The sequence below is a fragment of the Carlito syrichta genome, unplaced genomic scaffold (genome assembly GCF_000164805.1).
Source record: "Carlito syrichta isolate Samal-C Ts95f unplaced genomic scaffold, Tarsius_syrichta-2.0.1 Scaffold305794, whole genome shotgun sequence".
In the NCBI taxonomy this organism is placed as follows: Eukaryota; Metazoa; Chordata; class Mammalia; order Primates; family Tarsiidae; genus Carlito; species Carlito syrichta.
In genome coordinates this window covers 521,526-538,528 of record NW_007249890.1, presented here as the reverse complement: position 1 = coordinate 538,528, position 17,003 = coordinate 521,526, and the positions used below count along the sequence as shown (strand labels likewise).

The window sequence follows — 17,003 nt, the reverse complement described above, 5'->3', positions numbered from 1 at the left end:
CACCTCAGCCTCCCAAAGGCGCGGGATTACAGGCTGAGCCACCGAGCCCGGCTTGTGAGTGTATTCTTAATTGAATCATTTTTCTAACATTTTATAAAATTTTAGGACAAAAGAAATTCACTTATATTTATTTTACTGAAGTGAACTGTAGTATAGCATTTTCAGAAGCTAAGTATACAAAACTTGAGCAGTTATCACATGTACATACCTGAGTAACTACCATATACAGGGCAAGAACTGAACATTATCCACATCTCTAAAGATGACTCCTTACATCTTCCCAATCACTACCACATTGCTCCTTTCCAAAGATATCTTAACATCATAGATGACTTATGCATATTTTTAACTTCTTTGAAATCATAAGATTCATGTTCATTCATTTGTTGCCATGTGATAATCCTAGCATATAAGTATCTTCAACTTATGTATTCATTCCTCTGCTGATGGACATGTGTGCTGTTTCCAATTTGAAGCCAATATAAATAATGCACACATGTGGAGCACATATTTCTCCTGTGTATCTAACTAGGAATGAATTTCTGAGAAACAGAGTGTAGACATATTCAACTTTAGCTCTCCAGACTGAATGTAACAATATATATTCTCATCAGCAATGTATGAGAGGATGCTTAATCTGTGTATTCTCACTAACTTTTAGAACTGTCAGACTTCCTGTTTTGTTTTTTGTTTTTAGAAACTTCAGCCATTTTGATGAGTGTGTAGTAGAATCTTACTGTGGCTTAAAATTGCATTTCTTTGATGAATAATGAAACTGAGGAACTTTTCATACTTTGATATTCAAGATTCTCGCCTTATTTTATTGGGCTGTGTTTTTCTTAATTTATAGGAATTATTTGTCTATTCTTAATAAAAGTGCTTTTATCCAGTTATCCATACTGTAAATATCATTTCCTACTCTGTAGTATACCCTTTACCTTCCTAATGGTGACTGTGTAGCAGACATTTCTGATTTTACTGTAATCCAAACAATCTACCTTTTCCTTTCTTGTTTCCTACTGCAGGACATAGAAATACGTGCTTATGCTATCTTCTAGAAAACTGTCTTACCTGACAGACCCATAAGCCATGTGGAACTGACTTTTAAGCAAGCTAGGAGGCAGAATTCAAGTTTCATTTAGCATCATAAATGATCACAGGACAAGTACCCAAGTGATCTATTTCTGGATTAAAATCTGTGTACAGTGTGAGACAGAAATTAAGATTTATTGATTTCTTACAAGATTATCAATTAATCAACATCATTTACTTTATCTTTTCTCCACTGCCATGGCAACTTGGTTACAAATCGCATGTTCTTAATTAAATGTCTCTCTTAAATTCTAATAATACTTCTTGCTTTAGTCTACTCTGGCTATTAACACAGCTAGACCAGCTTTCTTTTGATTTACATTTGCCTAGAATATTGTTGTCCATTCTTTCACTGTAATCCTTCCTGAATCATTAAGATATATCTGTTAACAAAATATGAGGCAGCTTTTTTCTTTTTTACAAGCCTAACAATTTCTTTACATTGAAATATTTAATCTGTTTATATCTTCTGTAATTACTTAGTACTTGCTTTTTTTCCCCTGCTTGAGCTATGTTCCAATTTCTCTTCTTTCCCAGTTTTTTGTATTAATTTTTATTATTCCATTTCTCCTTACTATTAGCTTTAGTTTTACATTACTATATGTTTTTGTAGTTACCTAGAGATTACAACACACATTCTTGGCTTATTCAAGTCAAAAAATAAACAGTCTACTGCTCTAACACTTTAATTCCATTTACATCCTTGCTGTCCTATTGTGCTGTTATTTCTTTAAAAGCCCAGAAGACATTATCAATGTTTAATTCAGTCAATATTTAGATTTGCCCACACATTTAGTCTTTCTGTTGCTCTTCATTTCTGCATCTTCAATTTTACATTTGGAATCATTTCCCTTCAGCCTGAAGAACACTCTTTAATAGTGCCTATAGGGCAGGTATGCCAGTGATAATAAATTCTCTCAGATTGATTGGTCTAAAAATGCCTTTATTTCACCTTCTTTTCTTAAGATATTTTCACTGGCAATATAATTCTAGGATAGTAATTATTCCTTTTTAACATTTTTGTGATATCATTTGATCATCTGTCATTTCCATTTTTTTCTACTGAAATGCAGCTGTCAGTCTTATTTTTCTCCCTCTAAAGTTAGTATGTCTTATTTTCTGGCTGCATTCAATATTTTGTCTTTTGTTTATAGCAGCATGACTACAATGAATATAGGGGTAGTATTCATCGCATATGTCAAGGTTGGGTTCCACAGTACTTCTTGACTCTGTGACTTGATGCTTTTTAATCACTTTTGGAAAACTAAAAACCATTATATTTTAAAGTATCATTTCTGCTTCATCCCTTCTCCTTCCCATCTGATCCGATTATATATACTAGAACTTTTGCTGTACAGTCTTTCCTCAGTATATTCAGGGAATTGCTTTCATCTGGTCCTCCTTATAGACAGGTTTCACAGTCTCAAGAATATTGCATTTTCAATTCATGTATGGTTGAAAAAAATGTACATCTAAGTGGACTCCCTGCGGTTCAAACCCATGTTGCTCAAGGGTCAACTGTATTCCATATGTCTCAAGGCCTTTTCTATATTTTCCATCATTTTTTCTAAGCTTCAGTTCAGATAATTTATTTCTGAAAATATACACACATATACAGCAATATGTGTACATATATATACACACACATATATTGTACTTTTGTATATGTAAATAAATTCATTTATACTTACATTTGTTTATACTTAACATTCATATACCCTTATATAGTTTCTAGTTCTGCCAAAATTATCAACACCCTCTTTTATCAGTTTTAACATATATTAAGTATAGATACTTTACAGCTTGCACCTGGAAAAGCCAATATCTGAATCCCCTAAAGGCCAGGTTACACTGTCTGATGTTCTTGATTTCTAGTCTTAAGTCATATCTACAAGTATACATAATTATTTCTGAAAGCGTAAGACATATGTATGAAAACCTTCAGAGACAGTTAGCGGTCTTGATTATGTCACCTTTTCCAGGAAACAAAGATTATTTTCACTTCTTTCAGTAAGTTACAGTAGAAGCAGTAAAAATCCCAGATCACCTTCCTCCAACCAAGGATTGAGATGATTCAAAGTTGAGCTTCAGTGTTCTTGAGAGCTAGGTATACTTCCACTTTACACTTCCTACTAACTACAGTGAAGCCCTTTGGGAACCAAATCAAAACTTAGTAATTAACTAGGATATCTCCTCTTTAAAGAGGTCAAAAGTACACTAAAAGTTATTTTCATAATCTCTACTACCACTTTCAGAATTGGCAAATGCCTCCAAAGTAAACATGGGCCCAAATACCAAACCCCAAGTACACACACACACACACACACACACACACACACACACACACACACACACACACACACACACACACTTTATAAAACCATTCTAACTGTTCTCAGCAGGAGATTTGGTCCTCATTTATCACTGCCAGAAGAACCTTCTAATGTCAACTCTGACCTGCGTATACTCCATTGGCTTTTATGAATCTGCTCTCTGATCACTGTCTGCCTGTCTCTATAACCACTCCCTGTTGGTCTTTTAAAAAGAATTCTCATTCATGTAACAACTTCTTAAATGTGCAGATTCCAAGACTCTATACTAAGTTCTCTTATCATTCTCATTCTAAACAATCTTCTTGGACAACCTTATCCATATCCATAAATTTAATACCTAACATTCAGGATAGTACCTTTTAAAATAAATACTTAATATAAACTCTTAGCACAGTTTAATCCTGTATTTCATATCAAATCCCATGTCAAAAGTTGAAGTCACACATATTCTCCTCCAACAACTGTCTCTTTCCATAGTTCCCATCTCATTTCTCCAACCTCACAGCCATTAGGAGCTCATTAGTCAACAAGACATCTTATGTAGAACCTAAATCATCTAAATTATGTTTTCTATCATGGAGTCTAAATATATATCAGCATCTTCAGCAAGCAATTTAGTTGTTATCACCCAAATCCATCCTACTTTCATATGATTACACTAAGCCAATCAGTGCACAACATTCTTCTTACAAGTCTTACAGGTCTAAAAGTAAATATGTACCCAAAAGTGTTCCAAGAAACTGAAAAGAACTTATAGTCTGTGGTTGAGGGGAGGTCTTCCTCTCCTTCCTGTTAAATGAACAAGAAATCATGTTGCCCTGTCACTGTCAGCATTCCTGTAACCACAAGAGAAGCCAATCTGAAGATAAAGGAGACAATGAGAATGGCAGAATGGAGAGATTCAGATCTATAACAGAATCATTGAGGTGCAAGTCATTATGACTCCTACTTTTGAACTTTCAACTATGTGAGACTGTTTCCCTATTGTTTAAGTCAGTTTAAGAATTTTTTGTTTTCTGCTCTTAAAACATTTCTTCAAATTCCTTTTACCCATACTACCATCTACCATCCACACCATCACACCTCTATAAAAAAAACTAAAGTTTCCAAAAAACAAGCCTAAATACATCATAACCCCAAATCCTTCAAATTTTTAAAAATCACTCAAATTACACAAGAAATATTGTACTGAATATTCCCTATATATTATACACCTACTGTGTAAGGCACTAGAGAACTAACGGCAAGGAAGTTTCAGATATATACACACACAGCCTTTGCTCTCATGGAATTTAGTTATATGGGAAAAAGAATATAGAAAAAATAAATGTCTAAACTCATATGTGGCAGACAATAATGACAAATACCTACTTTAAGATACATTAATAAAGAAAATAAATGTCTAAACTTGTATGTGCCAGATAATAATGACAAATATCTACTTTACAATACAGTAATAAGGAAAAGACTAATGAAACAACATTTTAAGCTGGAACCCGAAAAGTAAGAAGGAACTAGCGATGAAAGGTTCTGAGGGGAGAGCAACTCCCAAGAAAGAAATATTCCAAGGACAAAGTAACTACTCCATGCAACTGCAATATATATATACACACACATATATATATTTATATATGTATATGTACATATATTTATAAATATATATATAAAACAACTGGCATTCTATTAGCATTACACAGTGGTAGACGACTATATATATAGTGATCAAGAAAAGACGAGAGGTATAGATACAGAAGCTGCCAGATAGACTACTGAAAACTTGGTAGTCAAAGCTAAGGCTAATGTAGTTAAGAATGGCTCATTCTAAAAAGACAGCACTGTAAACTAAATTCTTTCCTCCAATTTCAATAGAAAGTCTTCAAGCATATTAAGTTGATATGCCATGTATCATATATACCACAAACACATATAACACATAAATACATTTTACTTATATCCATATGAAAAATTCTGAAATCCTTATCAACACTTTAAATCATTTTTTGAGCAGGTAAGACCCAAACAAATAAACACAGTATTTCTTGTTATAGCATTGAAAGGCCTTTCATGCCCTGGAAAAGTGGTTCTCAACTTCATCCTCAGATCAGAATCAACTGGAGAGTTTTAAAAATACTAATGCCTAGGTCCTACTGTACAAAAATTCTAGAGAGAATGCTAGGCACAAGTATGTAAAAGACTCCTTTGTAATTCTAATATACATCCACATCTGAGAACAACTATACAAAGGTACCTTTCCAGCATACTCATATGTGTCTATAGCAACTTTCTGAATATATATACTTTCATTCTTTTCATGTGTTCTTTCTGTAGCCTATAATCACTTTCAGTTTTCCAGTCAACACAAAAAATATATTTTTTTAAAAAATCACCTTAGTAATGAGCAAAAGTCAGTTGCCTCATAAAAACATAACTTATTGATTGTATGCTACTGTGTGTTTAACATCTGGCTAAAAGTCTGTTTAATATGTAAATATAATAGAGAATACAATATTATTTTATAATCAAACTGGAGTAATACATTACAGGTATCAAAATGTTAAGAGTAGAGATAATTATCATTTCTTTTTTAGTAAGCACAATAAATACAAAATACAATTAAGCCCTGTCATAGCTCTCAACTCTACAGATTGTGTCACAAATGAAAAGGCATTTGAGTTAATATCCCCAATAATAAATGCCTTTAAAAGAGACTAAGCATACTGATCTTGATCTTAATTCTACACCAAAGTAAACTGTAGTATACAAGGTTCCAGAGTACAAATTAAAATAATTTTTTGAATAGTGATCTCCAATCATTGTGTAATATAAAAATTATTGATTTGCTTAAGAATCTATGGTTAGCAAATGAATTGGAAAATCCAGATTACTTTACTACATATTAATTTTCATAAAGTTTTTACTCTTCATAACTCTAGCACTCCTTTTTGTTGACTCACAGAAAGAATATGCTCCTAAGCAAAGACATAACGTAGATACCTCAAGATTTCCATTTCAGGTAGCATAATGAATTATATACCAAGGTCTACTATTCTGTCAACTTAAAATTCAATATAAGACAAAACTATCTTTCAAGAATATAAAATATTTTCAACCCCCCAAAAATTTTCCATCATTAAGTCTAATGGAAAATTCTTTTTTTGAAAAAATAAGTATTTTAGGCAGAAATTATGAAACACAAACAAGTGGAAGTGCAAAGAAAACAGCAAATGTGAATAAATCCAATCCAACACTGCCTGGCAATAAGCAGTATACAGATAATGATTGAAGCCAAGAGACTGCAATCATAGGAACTAAGAAAGAAATGCTCCTAAAGCAAAAGTGAGCACAGATTCTACCAGTAAACGTGTGGAGCCTGACAAGCCTTCAGCACTGTTTTATGCTCTTCCTGTGGGTATGAGTGCACGCGCGCGCGCGTGTTGAGGAGATACAGAAACAGAGTTAAAAAAGATAAATTACAATTTAAGGAATTTTATAAGATTTTGTTACATTCTCTCCTACACAATTATATGCACTCCAAAATAAATGAGTTCCTCCCTTCCTATCAAACGAATTTCACACCAAGAATGTGATGGGTATCTTCCTGGAAGATACACATACACACAAAAAAAGACTTCTCAAAAAGCAGAATAACTTGTTCTCCAAAGTGCTGATATTATTACTTTCCTGGGGCATAGCATGCCAGCATTGTAGGTACTTCTGGGAAAACAACAGGAAACAGAAAACTGATAAGCAGGTTTGAGAAAAATCACATAGTGGCTCGAGGCAAGGAGTAGACAGAATTTAACAACATTCTAAAGATTTGAAAAACTATCCCATGAAACAACAGGGAATCACTTAAGAGTCCAGGGTAGTAGGGGGATTGTTTTCATAGTTTCTAGTAGTTCTTTTTTATTTTTCCATTTCCAACAGAACAGAGCTTTTCAAAAGATATCTTCTGTGAAAGATCATGAGAGAAAAGCCATGAACACACATACCAGTAGAAAAGACTATTTCTATTTCTGTCTGAAGGCTTAAGACTTCTCAAATTGGTCCTAGCCATGATTTGAAACAAGTTCCCTCTCTAGACTGTGGGAACAAGGGTAGAACTTTGATTTATGTTTATCTTGATTTAAAAGAAAATAATTTACCAATATATAATATTCAAATAGACACTGGTGCTCTCTCAATGCATACGTCCAGAGGCTATTGGCAAAACACTGACATTTTTCCTATTCCTTGTACCTAATCTATTAAAGGCATGTCAGGTTATTGAAGAAAACATTTTGAAAATATTTAGAATCATTTCCCTTGTTATGCCTTATTTGTGTCTTGTTTTGACTATTTTTAAAATCTAATATTTACACCTAAACTTCAAAATCAACACATGATAAGTTTTAACATCATTTCAATGAACGTTTCAGTGTTTTAAATGAGATTTTAAAATGAGAAAAATGTCCTTTATATATAATCACATATTTGCCATTTCTGGTATTGTTCATTACTCTGTATGATTCCAACTGCTCATCTAGTATCATTTTCCTTCTGTAAAAAATAACTTCTTATAATTTCTTTTAACATTTTCTGTAATACAGAGCTACTGACAATAAGTTCTCTAGGATTGTTTATCTCAAAGTTTTTATTTTGCCTCCATCTTCGAAAGGTACTTTTGTTTGGTAGAGAACTATAGGTTATTTTCTTCTAGGCTTTAAGCTTTTCTCTTTATCATAGCTTTGCATCAAATTGTATGTTTCAGCCTTTATTTCTTCAGATAACTTTTGTGTCCCCATTCTCTCACCTTTACATCAGATACTCCAATGACACTTAAGTAAGACTACTTGATACTGTCACTCAGGTAACAGTCTGTTCATTTTTTTCTATATATTTTGAATCGTTGCTATGTCTTCAAGTTCACAAATATTTTCCTCTCCAGTTTCTAATCTGTGTTTTTCATTTCAAATACTGTATTCTTCATCTCTGAAAGCTCAATTAGGGTCTTTCTTATGTTCTCCAGTTCTCACACTATCATGTTCAGATTTTTGTCTACCTTTTTAAACACATGGAAAATATCTGTAATAGCTGTTTTAAAGTATTTGCCTACTATTTCCACTATCTCTGTCATTTCTGGCTCTGTTTCTATTGACTTGATTTTTTTTTTCCTGATTATGTGATGCTTCTTTTTATGCCTGGAAATGTTTGATCAAATAATGGACTTTGTGAATTTTATACTCTTGATTATGAGATTCTGTCAGATGCTTTTAAATTGTACAGAATCTTGTACTGGAAATTTTTAGCACTGTTTCCAAGATAGATGCAGAGAATCCTTTCGTCTAAAGTGATACACCCGTTTATGAACTCTATCCAATACCTTAAATGAGGTCTTTCTACTCTGGCTCCTGGGAATATAAATTCTTTCTGACTTACAAAAATTCTGCAGTTTCCAATCTGTGTTTTTCATTTCAAATACTGTATTCTTCAACTCTGAAAGTTCAATTAGGGTCTTTCTTATTTTTTTTTTAGCAGTTATTTCTCCAGCTAATGTAGATCAGTACTCAGGCAGAGCCTCACAGTAAGTCCTCCACAGATCTGAGTGTTCTCTCTGCAGTTCCCTCCACGAACTGTCAGTGCCTTGGCCTCCCTAAATGCCTATGTGTCCTGAACTCCAGAACACTGGGCTCTGTTTGGCTTCCTCCTTTCTCCTGCCTATAGACCTTTAGGGAATAAGCTGGGACTCACTTCAGTGGTTTCTCTCCTCTCAGTGATCACAGTGCTATAGCTGCCTGGCAGCCAATGTCTCAAAATCATTGTTTCATATATTGTGTTCAGTTTTCTAGTTGTATAGATCAGAAGTGTAATTTCAGTTCCTTTGACTCTACTACAGTCGGGACTTTGCACAAATAAATGTAATAAAAATGCATCACCTTCCATTTTATTTATAAGATCAACTGATTTCAATGAATATGGGAAGTCACTATCTGAATTTTAACTACTGCCTAATCGGTGGAGGGAATTATAAAAAATAAATCATTATACACATAATAAAGTTGGCAATATATTGCTTATGTTTGGTTCTATATAACTTGGTAAGATGAATTTTTCAGGTAGAACAGATATAACCAAGTACTAAAATAAACTAATCCAAAACCAAAACCTAACAATAACTAGTTCACAGAGGACTAACTTGAGACTAAATATATTTTTATTAAGTATGAATTGTTTTAGCAACATAAATACATAAAAATTTCTTAAATGTAAAAATAAAATAAAATACAAAAAACTTCCATGCTGAGAAAAGTCCGCAAGAAAGAGATGAAGCTATGAAGGTACATGACATACTGGGAATACAGAAGTACTGCTGCATTTAGTGAATAAGAAGGGTGGAAGATGACACCAAAAATGTAATTTGACCGTTAGGTACTAGAGGGTCTCCAAATTGGACTTTTAGTTTTTATCTGAAAAATGAGTCTTTTCAACAAATGGTTTCAAATCATGGACACCTATACGCAAGAAAAAAAATAACAACTAGACAATGACCTTACACGATTAACAAAATTAACTCAAAATGAATCATAAATTTAAATGTAAAACACAAAACAATAAAAATCCTAGAAGATTTTTTAAAAGAATAAAAGAACCTAGAAGATAACAGGAGAAAATCTAGATGACCTTGGGTATGTCAATGACTTTTTAGGTAAAACACCAAACCCATGCTATATGAAAAAAATTGAACTTCAATAAAATTAAAAACTTCTGCTCTGTGAAGATAAGGAGAAAATGTTTGCAAAAGACAATGTCTGATCAAAGACTTATCCACAATATACCAAAACTCTTAAAATACAACAAGAAGAAAATAAGGCTGGGCATGGTGGCTCACACCTGTAATCTCAGCATTTTGGGATGCCGAGACAGGTCAACTTTGAGCCCAGGAGTTCAAGACCAGCCTAGGCAAGATAGTGAGACTTGATCTCTACAAAATAAAAAATAAAAAAATTGGGCGTGGTGGTGCGCACCTGTATTCTCAGCTACTCAGCAGGTCAAGGAGGAAGAAGGATCACTTAAACCCAGGAGGTTGAGCCGTGGTCCTGCCACTCTGCTCTAGAGCCTGGACAACACAGTGAGATCCTGACTCAAAAAACACAGTGAGACCCTGACTCAAAAAAAAAAAAAAAGAAATAGGAAAAAGAAACGGCAATGAACAACTTGATTCTAAAAATGGACAAGATATATAAATAACAAGTAAGCCTATGAAATGATGTTCAACAAATATGTCATCGGGAGATTGCAAATTAAAACAAGAGTGAGACACTACTACACATGTATTAGAATGGCCCAAAATCCAAAACACTGACAATAGTAAATGCTAACAAGAATGTAGAATAACAGAAACTCATTCATGCAGGTGGGAATGCAAAATGGTACAGTACTCTGGAAGACAGTTTTGGCAGTTGCTTATAAAACTAAATATATACCTACCATAGAATCCATTAATCCTCCTTCTTTGTATTTACCCCAACAAATTGAAAATATGTCCACACAAAAACAAACACACACCTTTACAGCAACCTTCTTTATAACTGCCAAAACATGGAAGTAATCAAGATTTCCCTTAGGAACACTTCTACACTGTTGATAGGAGTGTAAACTAGTGCAGCCTCTGTGGAAATCAGTGTGGCGATTCCTGAAAGCTCTAAAAATCGACCTTCCATATGACCCTGCAATCCCCCTACTGGGAATATACCCTGAAGAACTCAAATCACTCTATAAAAAAGATACCTGCACACATATGTTTATCGCAGCATTGTTCACAATAGCAAGATCATGGAACCAACCATGCTCTCCATCAAAAGAGGACTGGATTTAAAAAAATGTGGGGCGTATACACAATGGAATATTACGCAGCCATAAAAAAAGAACAAGATCATGAATTTCGCAGCAACCTGGATGGAAATGGAGTTTATAATACTGAGTGATCTCTCACAGAAATAAAGATCTGAGTATCACATGTTCTCACTCATAAGTGGACCTTGAACAACTATCACAATACTGTAAGAAAAGGATTGACAGTGGCGGGAAACTATGGGGGGACAAGGAGGGGATTAATGGTAGTCAATATCTGTCTGGGGACGGGGGGGGGCATACCTCATCAACAAGGGTACTTGCACAATACCTATTTGTATACCTAGTCCTTAACTGTACCCCACAATTTTAAAATAAAAAATATGTTAAAAAAAAAAAAAGATTTCCCTTAGGAAGTGAGTGGATAAATATAGTATGGAAAGGCAATGGACTATTACTTAGTGCTAAAAACAAATGGGCTACCAAGCCATGAAAAGACAGGGAGAAATTTTAAATGCATATAATTAAGGGAAAGACAGACAAGGAGTTAACCTGAAAAATATCACTAAGAGGATACAGTACTTTAGGCAAGAGACAAGGATGCAGTGGACTACTACACCACTGTGAAATGGTATTTTAGATTTTGGATGAATATAAGTTAATCTACTAGAGACAACCACTGCGTATCTTTCTGTACAGAGGGAAGGACGTTTTTTCTCCAAATTTACAACAATGAAACAAAATAAGTAATGCTTTTAACAAAACATATGGTTCCTTGGAACAACTTTCTAAGTTTACATGATGATAAATACCTGCAGTGAGATTAAATAATATATAATTAAATAATATATAATTATTTCCATGTATAAGTAGGAATTCACACTTTATCTTCTAAGTAATTTTTTAGAAACTAAAATACTATAAAAACAATAAAAACAGCCAGGCACAGTGGCTCACACCTGTAATTCGAGCACTTTGGGAGAATAAGGCAATAAGACTAGCTGAGCCCAGGGAGTTCAAAACCAGTCTAAGCAACATGGTGAGATCTCATGCTGGGCATGGTGGCATACACTTGTAGTATAGCTACATGGAAGGCTGAGGTGGAAGGATTGCCTGAGCCCAGCAGGTAGAGGCTGCGGTAACCATGATCGTGCCACCACACTCCAGTGTGAGCCACAGAGTGAGACTCCAAATCAAAATAGTAACAGCAGCAACAACATAGTTATTTTATGCTTGGTTTTCTTATACTTTTTTTGAAATAACTATGAGTAAAAACTACATCCTACTGAGTAATGTTTTAATGATAATGGTTAATTTTTGAATGAAAATTGTTATCAGTGTGAGTAGAAACTTAATTTCCTATACACTTCTGGGAGGAAGTCTTGCAGATTTTATATACTTCCTCCCAGAAACTCCAAGTATTTCAAATAATACTGAACACCTATTAAAAATCAGTGTAACTAAATAACTGAGTATCACATGTTCTCACTCATAAGTGGACCTTGAACAACTATCACTCAGTGTAAAGAGATATTTTTCTTTAAAATGACCATAAAAGAATTATTTTTTTGAAAGTAAAAAAAAAAAAAAAAATCAGCCTTACCTTTTTCTTCAGGCTTTAAAGGAAAATATTTCTTCTCTGCAGTTATCAGCTCAGGCTTTGGAGCTGGGAGGGAGGGACATAAAGTAATCCATTTTTTAAAAAAGTTTTAGAGCAAGGGACAATCATACTATGAAAAGTAAAGATTTGTCTAAAAATAATACAGGACGAAACCATGATTTAATAGAAAGAACAATGTACCAGAATCACTAGGTTCAAATTCTAATCCTGGACTTGCTGCTATTACCCTATACTGTGATCTGAGTTCCTTTGTTGAATCTGGGGTGTCAGAGTTCATATCTTCTACCCCATCGCAGTCCAAAAGAACTTTCTGCATTGATGGAAGCAGTCGATTTTTCTAGTATCTAATATATACTTATTGAACACTTGAAATGTGAATCCTGCAACTGAGAAACCAAATTTTATTTTATTTTAAATAATTATAAAAACTCCATATGTCTATTGGCTACCATATTAAAGAGTACAGTTTTACAGTAAGCCTCTTAACACCAATTTCTAAAGAAGTTACTTTCAACTTATGCTTTCCTTGTTCTAAGATTAGTCAGCAAATATAAAGCTGAAACCAAGGAGGAGAAAAATATTTGAATTACTCGAAAAAATAACAAATATTTTAGGAAATAAAAAATTTTACTATGCTTGTGAAAATCAGATATGTGGGGGATAGAATTTAAGGAAATAAAGAGTCAGATTATAAAATCTGCAAGACTTTTAGGGTAGTCTCATTCAACTCCTTAAAACTGTCTACCTTATTTAACTCTAGCACGCTCTCTGAAAGAAGAGTACATAAATAACTAATATGTGCTTAGGACATTAACTAATGGATTCTCTTTGAAAAGGTAAAATAACTAATTGGCTACATCAATAAGGTTTCTAAACAAGTTAAACTGTATCAATTTTATTCATTCAAAACTAGATATAACTAAAGTATCTAAATTATTTTCAAGAACTCTATTTTAGCAGTATTTTCACTTTTAAAAATATGATGAAAACTAATGCATGTGAACATTCAATTTTATATATTTCAAAAAATCATACTTGTTTTTGCTAATAAAAATTAACAGTTTACATTAGACTCAATTTTATAATTTTAGAAGTTACAAATACTGACAATAGCAAGCTAAATACTGTGTTTCTTACATACCTGGACCCTTAGCAGGAGGTGGTGGTTTCTTTGGTTTCTGTCAAAATAATAATGATGAATTGGTGACTGGTTACATAACAAATATCAACATTTAAAATAAATTCTCATTGTCAATAATTTAAATTATATGAATCTCTCTTCTTATTCCATCCTTGGCCAAAGTTATAAAATGCTAAGATCCTAACTGCTCCAGAATCAAAGACAAAAATTTTATTTCACTACCACAAAAAGCCTATTCAGTCAACTATTTCAAAAATTATCAGTGCATTAGACAAACCTTAAATATGTTGGCGGGGGGAGAAGGAGAGAGAACAAAGAAAGACTTCAGATACCTAAGCTTCCACAGAGTAAATATCCAATAATTTATTTAACTCAATGACAGACAGCAAAGGTAATTTTTCAGTATGGGGGGAGAACATGGGACAGGGATACAGTATAGAAATGAAACATGATTTTGCTTTACAATAACTCAAATAACTTCAACCTGAATGTAGAAATCTGAAACTTCTTCATAAAAATTATTCAATAATAACACAAAAAACTTGTTTTTAAAAGAATATTGGCAGAACGTTCTTTCAAGTATTATCATCATTGAAAAACAAAAGCTTACTGGAAAGTCTTTATCCAGCTCATTTATCTGAACAGCAAAATTGTCTGGAAATACTCCTTCTTTACCATTAAGTTCACCCTTCCACCAGCCAGTCTCTCCAGTCTCCTAAAAACCAAAACAGATTAATTAAGATAATAGTCATCTTTAAACTAGAAAAATATTTAAATCCATTATTTTTACAAGAAAAAAAAACACCTAAGTAGATGACTATGTCATCCTAAAAGAAAATATTCCCCATGTATTAATTTTAGCTGTAGATACAAAATAGGGTTTAATTTTTTTAAAAATAGGTCAGTTTTAAAATTCCACCTAGGCCAGGTGTGTTGGCTCATGCTTATAATCCCAGCACTTTGCTGTTTTTTGTTTTTTTAGAGTCTCACTCAGTCGCCTAGGCTGGACTGCAGTGGCACATTCATGGTCACCCGTGTCCACCTGCTGGGCTCCAGCAATCCTCCCACCTCAGCCTTCCAAGTAGCTGCAACTACAGCCACGTGCTACCGTGCCCAGCTAATTTTTCTTTTTTTTTTAAATTGTAGAGACAAGGTCTTGCCAAGTTGCCCAGGCTGGTCTCAAACCTGCGGGTTCAGGCAATCCACTTGCCTTGGCCTCCCAAAGTGCTGGGATGACAGGCTGAGACACTGAGCCCAGACAATCCCAGCACTTTGAGCACAGAGATAGGCGTTTGAGACCAACCTGGGTCACATAGCAAGACTTCATCTCTTTAATTTAAAAAAAAAAAACTCAGACTGGGCATGGTGGTTCACGCCTATAATCCCAGCACTTTGGGAGGCCAAAGTGAGAGGACTGCATGAGTCCAGGAGTTCGAGACCAGCCTGGGCAACTTGGCGAGCCCTTGTCTCTACAATAAGTCAAAAAAACTTGGCTGGGCGTGGTGGCGCACATCTGTGGTTCCATCTACTTGGAAGGCTGAGGTGGAAGGATCACCTGAGCCCAGGAGGTCAAGGCTGCAGTGGCTGTGAGTATGCCACTGCACTCCAGCCTAGGCAACAGAATGAGACCCCAATTTGGAAAAAAAAAAAAAACCAACATATAAGATTAAAAAGTTCTCAGGGGAAGAGGAAAAAGAAAAAAAGAAAGTGGGAAAGAGAAGAAGACAGAGAGAGGAAAAAAAAATATAATATCCAAACCATATTTTTCCTTAGCATTCTTAACACTTTATATACTAAATCTTAATCTCATTATTTAGTTGCTTTAAAAATTAACAAGAGCTTCTAAGTTTCTTTCAAAGACTCACCCTTACATGAAAAAGTAGTGTAATCATTCCAAATTATACAAATATTAAAAATGAGATACATTTATAAAATTCCTGCTAAATGAGTAAATTTTAGCTGCTCTTGTCACAGGAACAAAAAAATGGATAACTATGTGAGATGATGGATATGTTAATTTGCTTCACTATAACCTTTTTACTATCTATATGTATCCCATAACATCATGCTATATACTTTAAGCATATACAAAAATACTTATTTTTTTAAAAATTACATATACTAAGCCATCTGATAATAAAATCAATTTAAAATAATGGGAAAAATTATTTTGCAGGGTAACAGCAAAACCAAAACATTTATATTTTATATAGTTATGAATGAAATTCTGTCCACACCCAAATACTTAAGTTTTCTCCTTATTTTGCTTTAGAATTCATTCTAAGTTATAAAATCACTTCATTCTTTGAAACGGCTACATCATTTTCCATAGTTAAGAGTCTCATGCATACTGATGAACAGCTTGTTTCCCTATTTTTCTTCTCCGTCTATTACAAACAAAGCTCCACAAATAGATAGGAGGAAGAAAATTGAATGAGGTGAAATATAAGTAAAGATAAATTCCTGGAAAGTTGGGGTTAATAAAGAAAATTAAAAACAATATGATAGATAAAAATAATTCCCAACATACCAACTGTAACAAATATAGACAATAAATTTAGCTCAACAAAATAACCTTCTAACCATTTCTTGGTGCCATGTTCTCAGGATCCAGAAACCAACAAGACAAAGTCCCAGCTCTTCTAGAGCTTACATTCTAGGGTGAATGTAAGAATTTTGAGAAATAAATTACACAATTCACTGAAAAACTGAAAAATAACTTACCTTACTTATCAAATGGATTATCTCCCCCTCCTTAAAACTAAGTTCATCTTCATTAGTACCTTCATAGGCAAATAATGTTCTACAATATTCCTTAGCTGAAATAAAGAATGTAAATAATGTGATTTATACAAATCGATTTATTCAAAGACTTTTTTTGTACAATGTACACTAAAAGTTAACTCATCTTTAACTCATCTTTAAATCTTAAGTTAAAACATAGTTAATTCTGTATGTTAAGTAACAATTTCATTAATCATTCATT

At 33.6% G+C, this 17,003-nt stretch overlaps 1 protein-coding gene across 1 annotated transcript in view; it reads right to left on the bottom strand.

The window, feature by feature from the left end:
- CD2AP (CD2 associated protein) overlaps nt 1-17,003 on the bottom strand; it is a 114,653-nt gene that overhangs the window by 32,035 nt on the left and 65,615 nt on the right. The window contains exons 8-11 of the mRNA XM_021714812.1: nt 16,742-16,836; nt 14,628-14,732; nt 14,018-14,054; nt 12,859-12,921 (exon numbers count right to left, since the gene is read on the bottom strand). Of these exons, the coding sequence (XP_021570487.1) occupies nt 12,859-12,921; nt 14,018-14,054; nt 14,628-14,732; nt 16,742-16,836 (300 nt within the window). The remainder of the gene's footprint in view (nt 1-12,858; nt 12,922-14,017; nt 14,055-14,627; nt 14,733-16,741; nt 16,837-17,003) is intronic.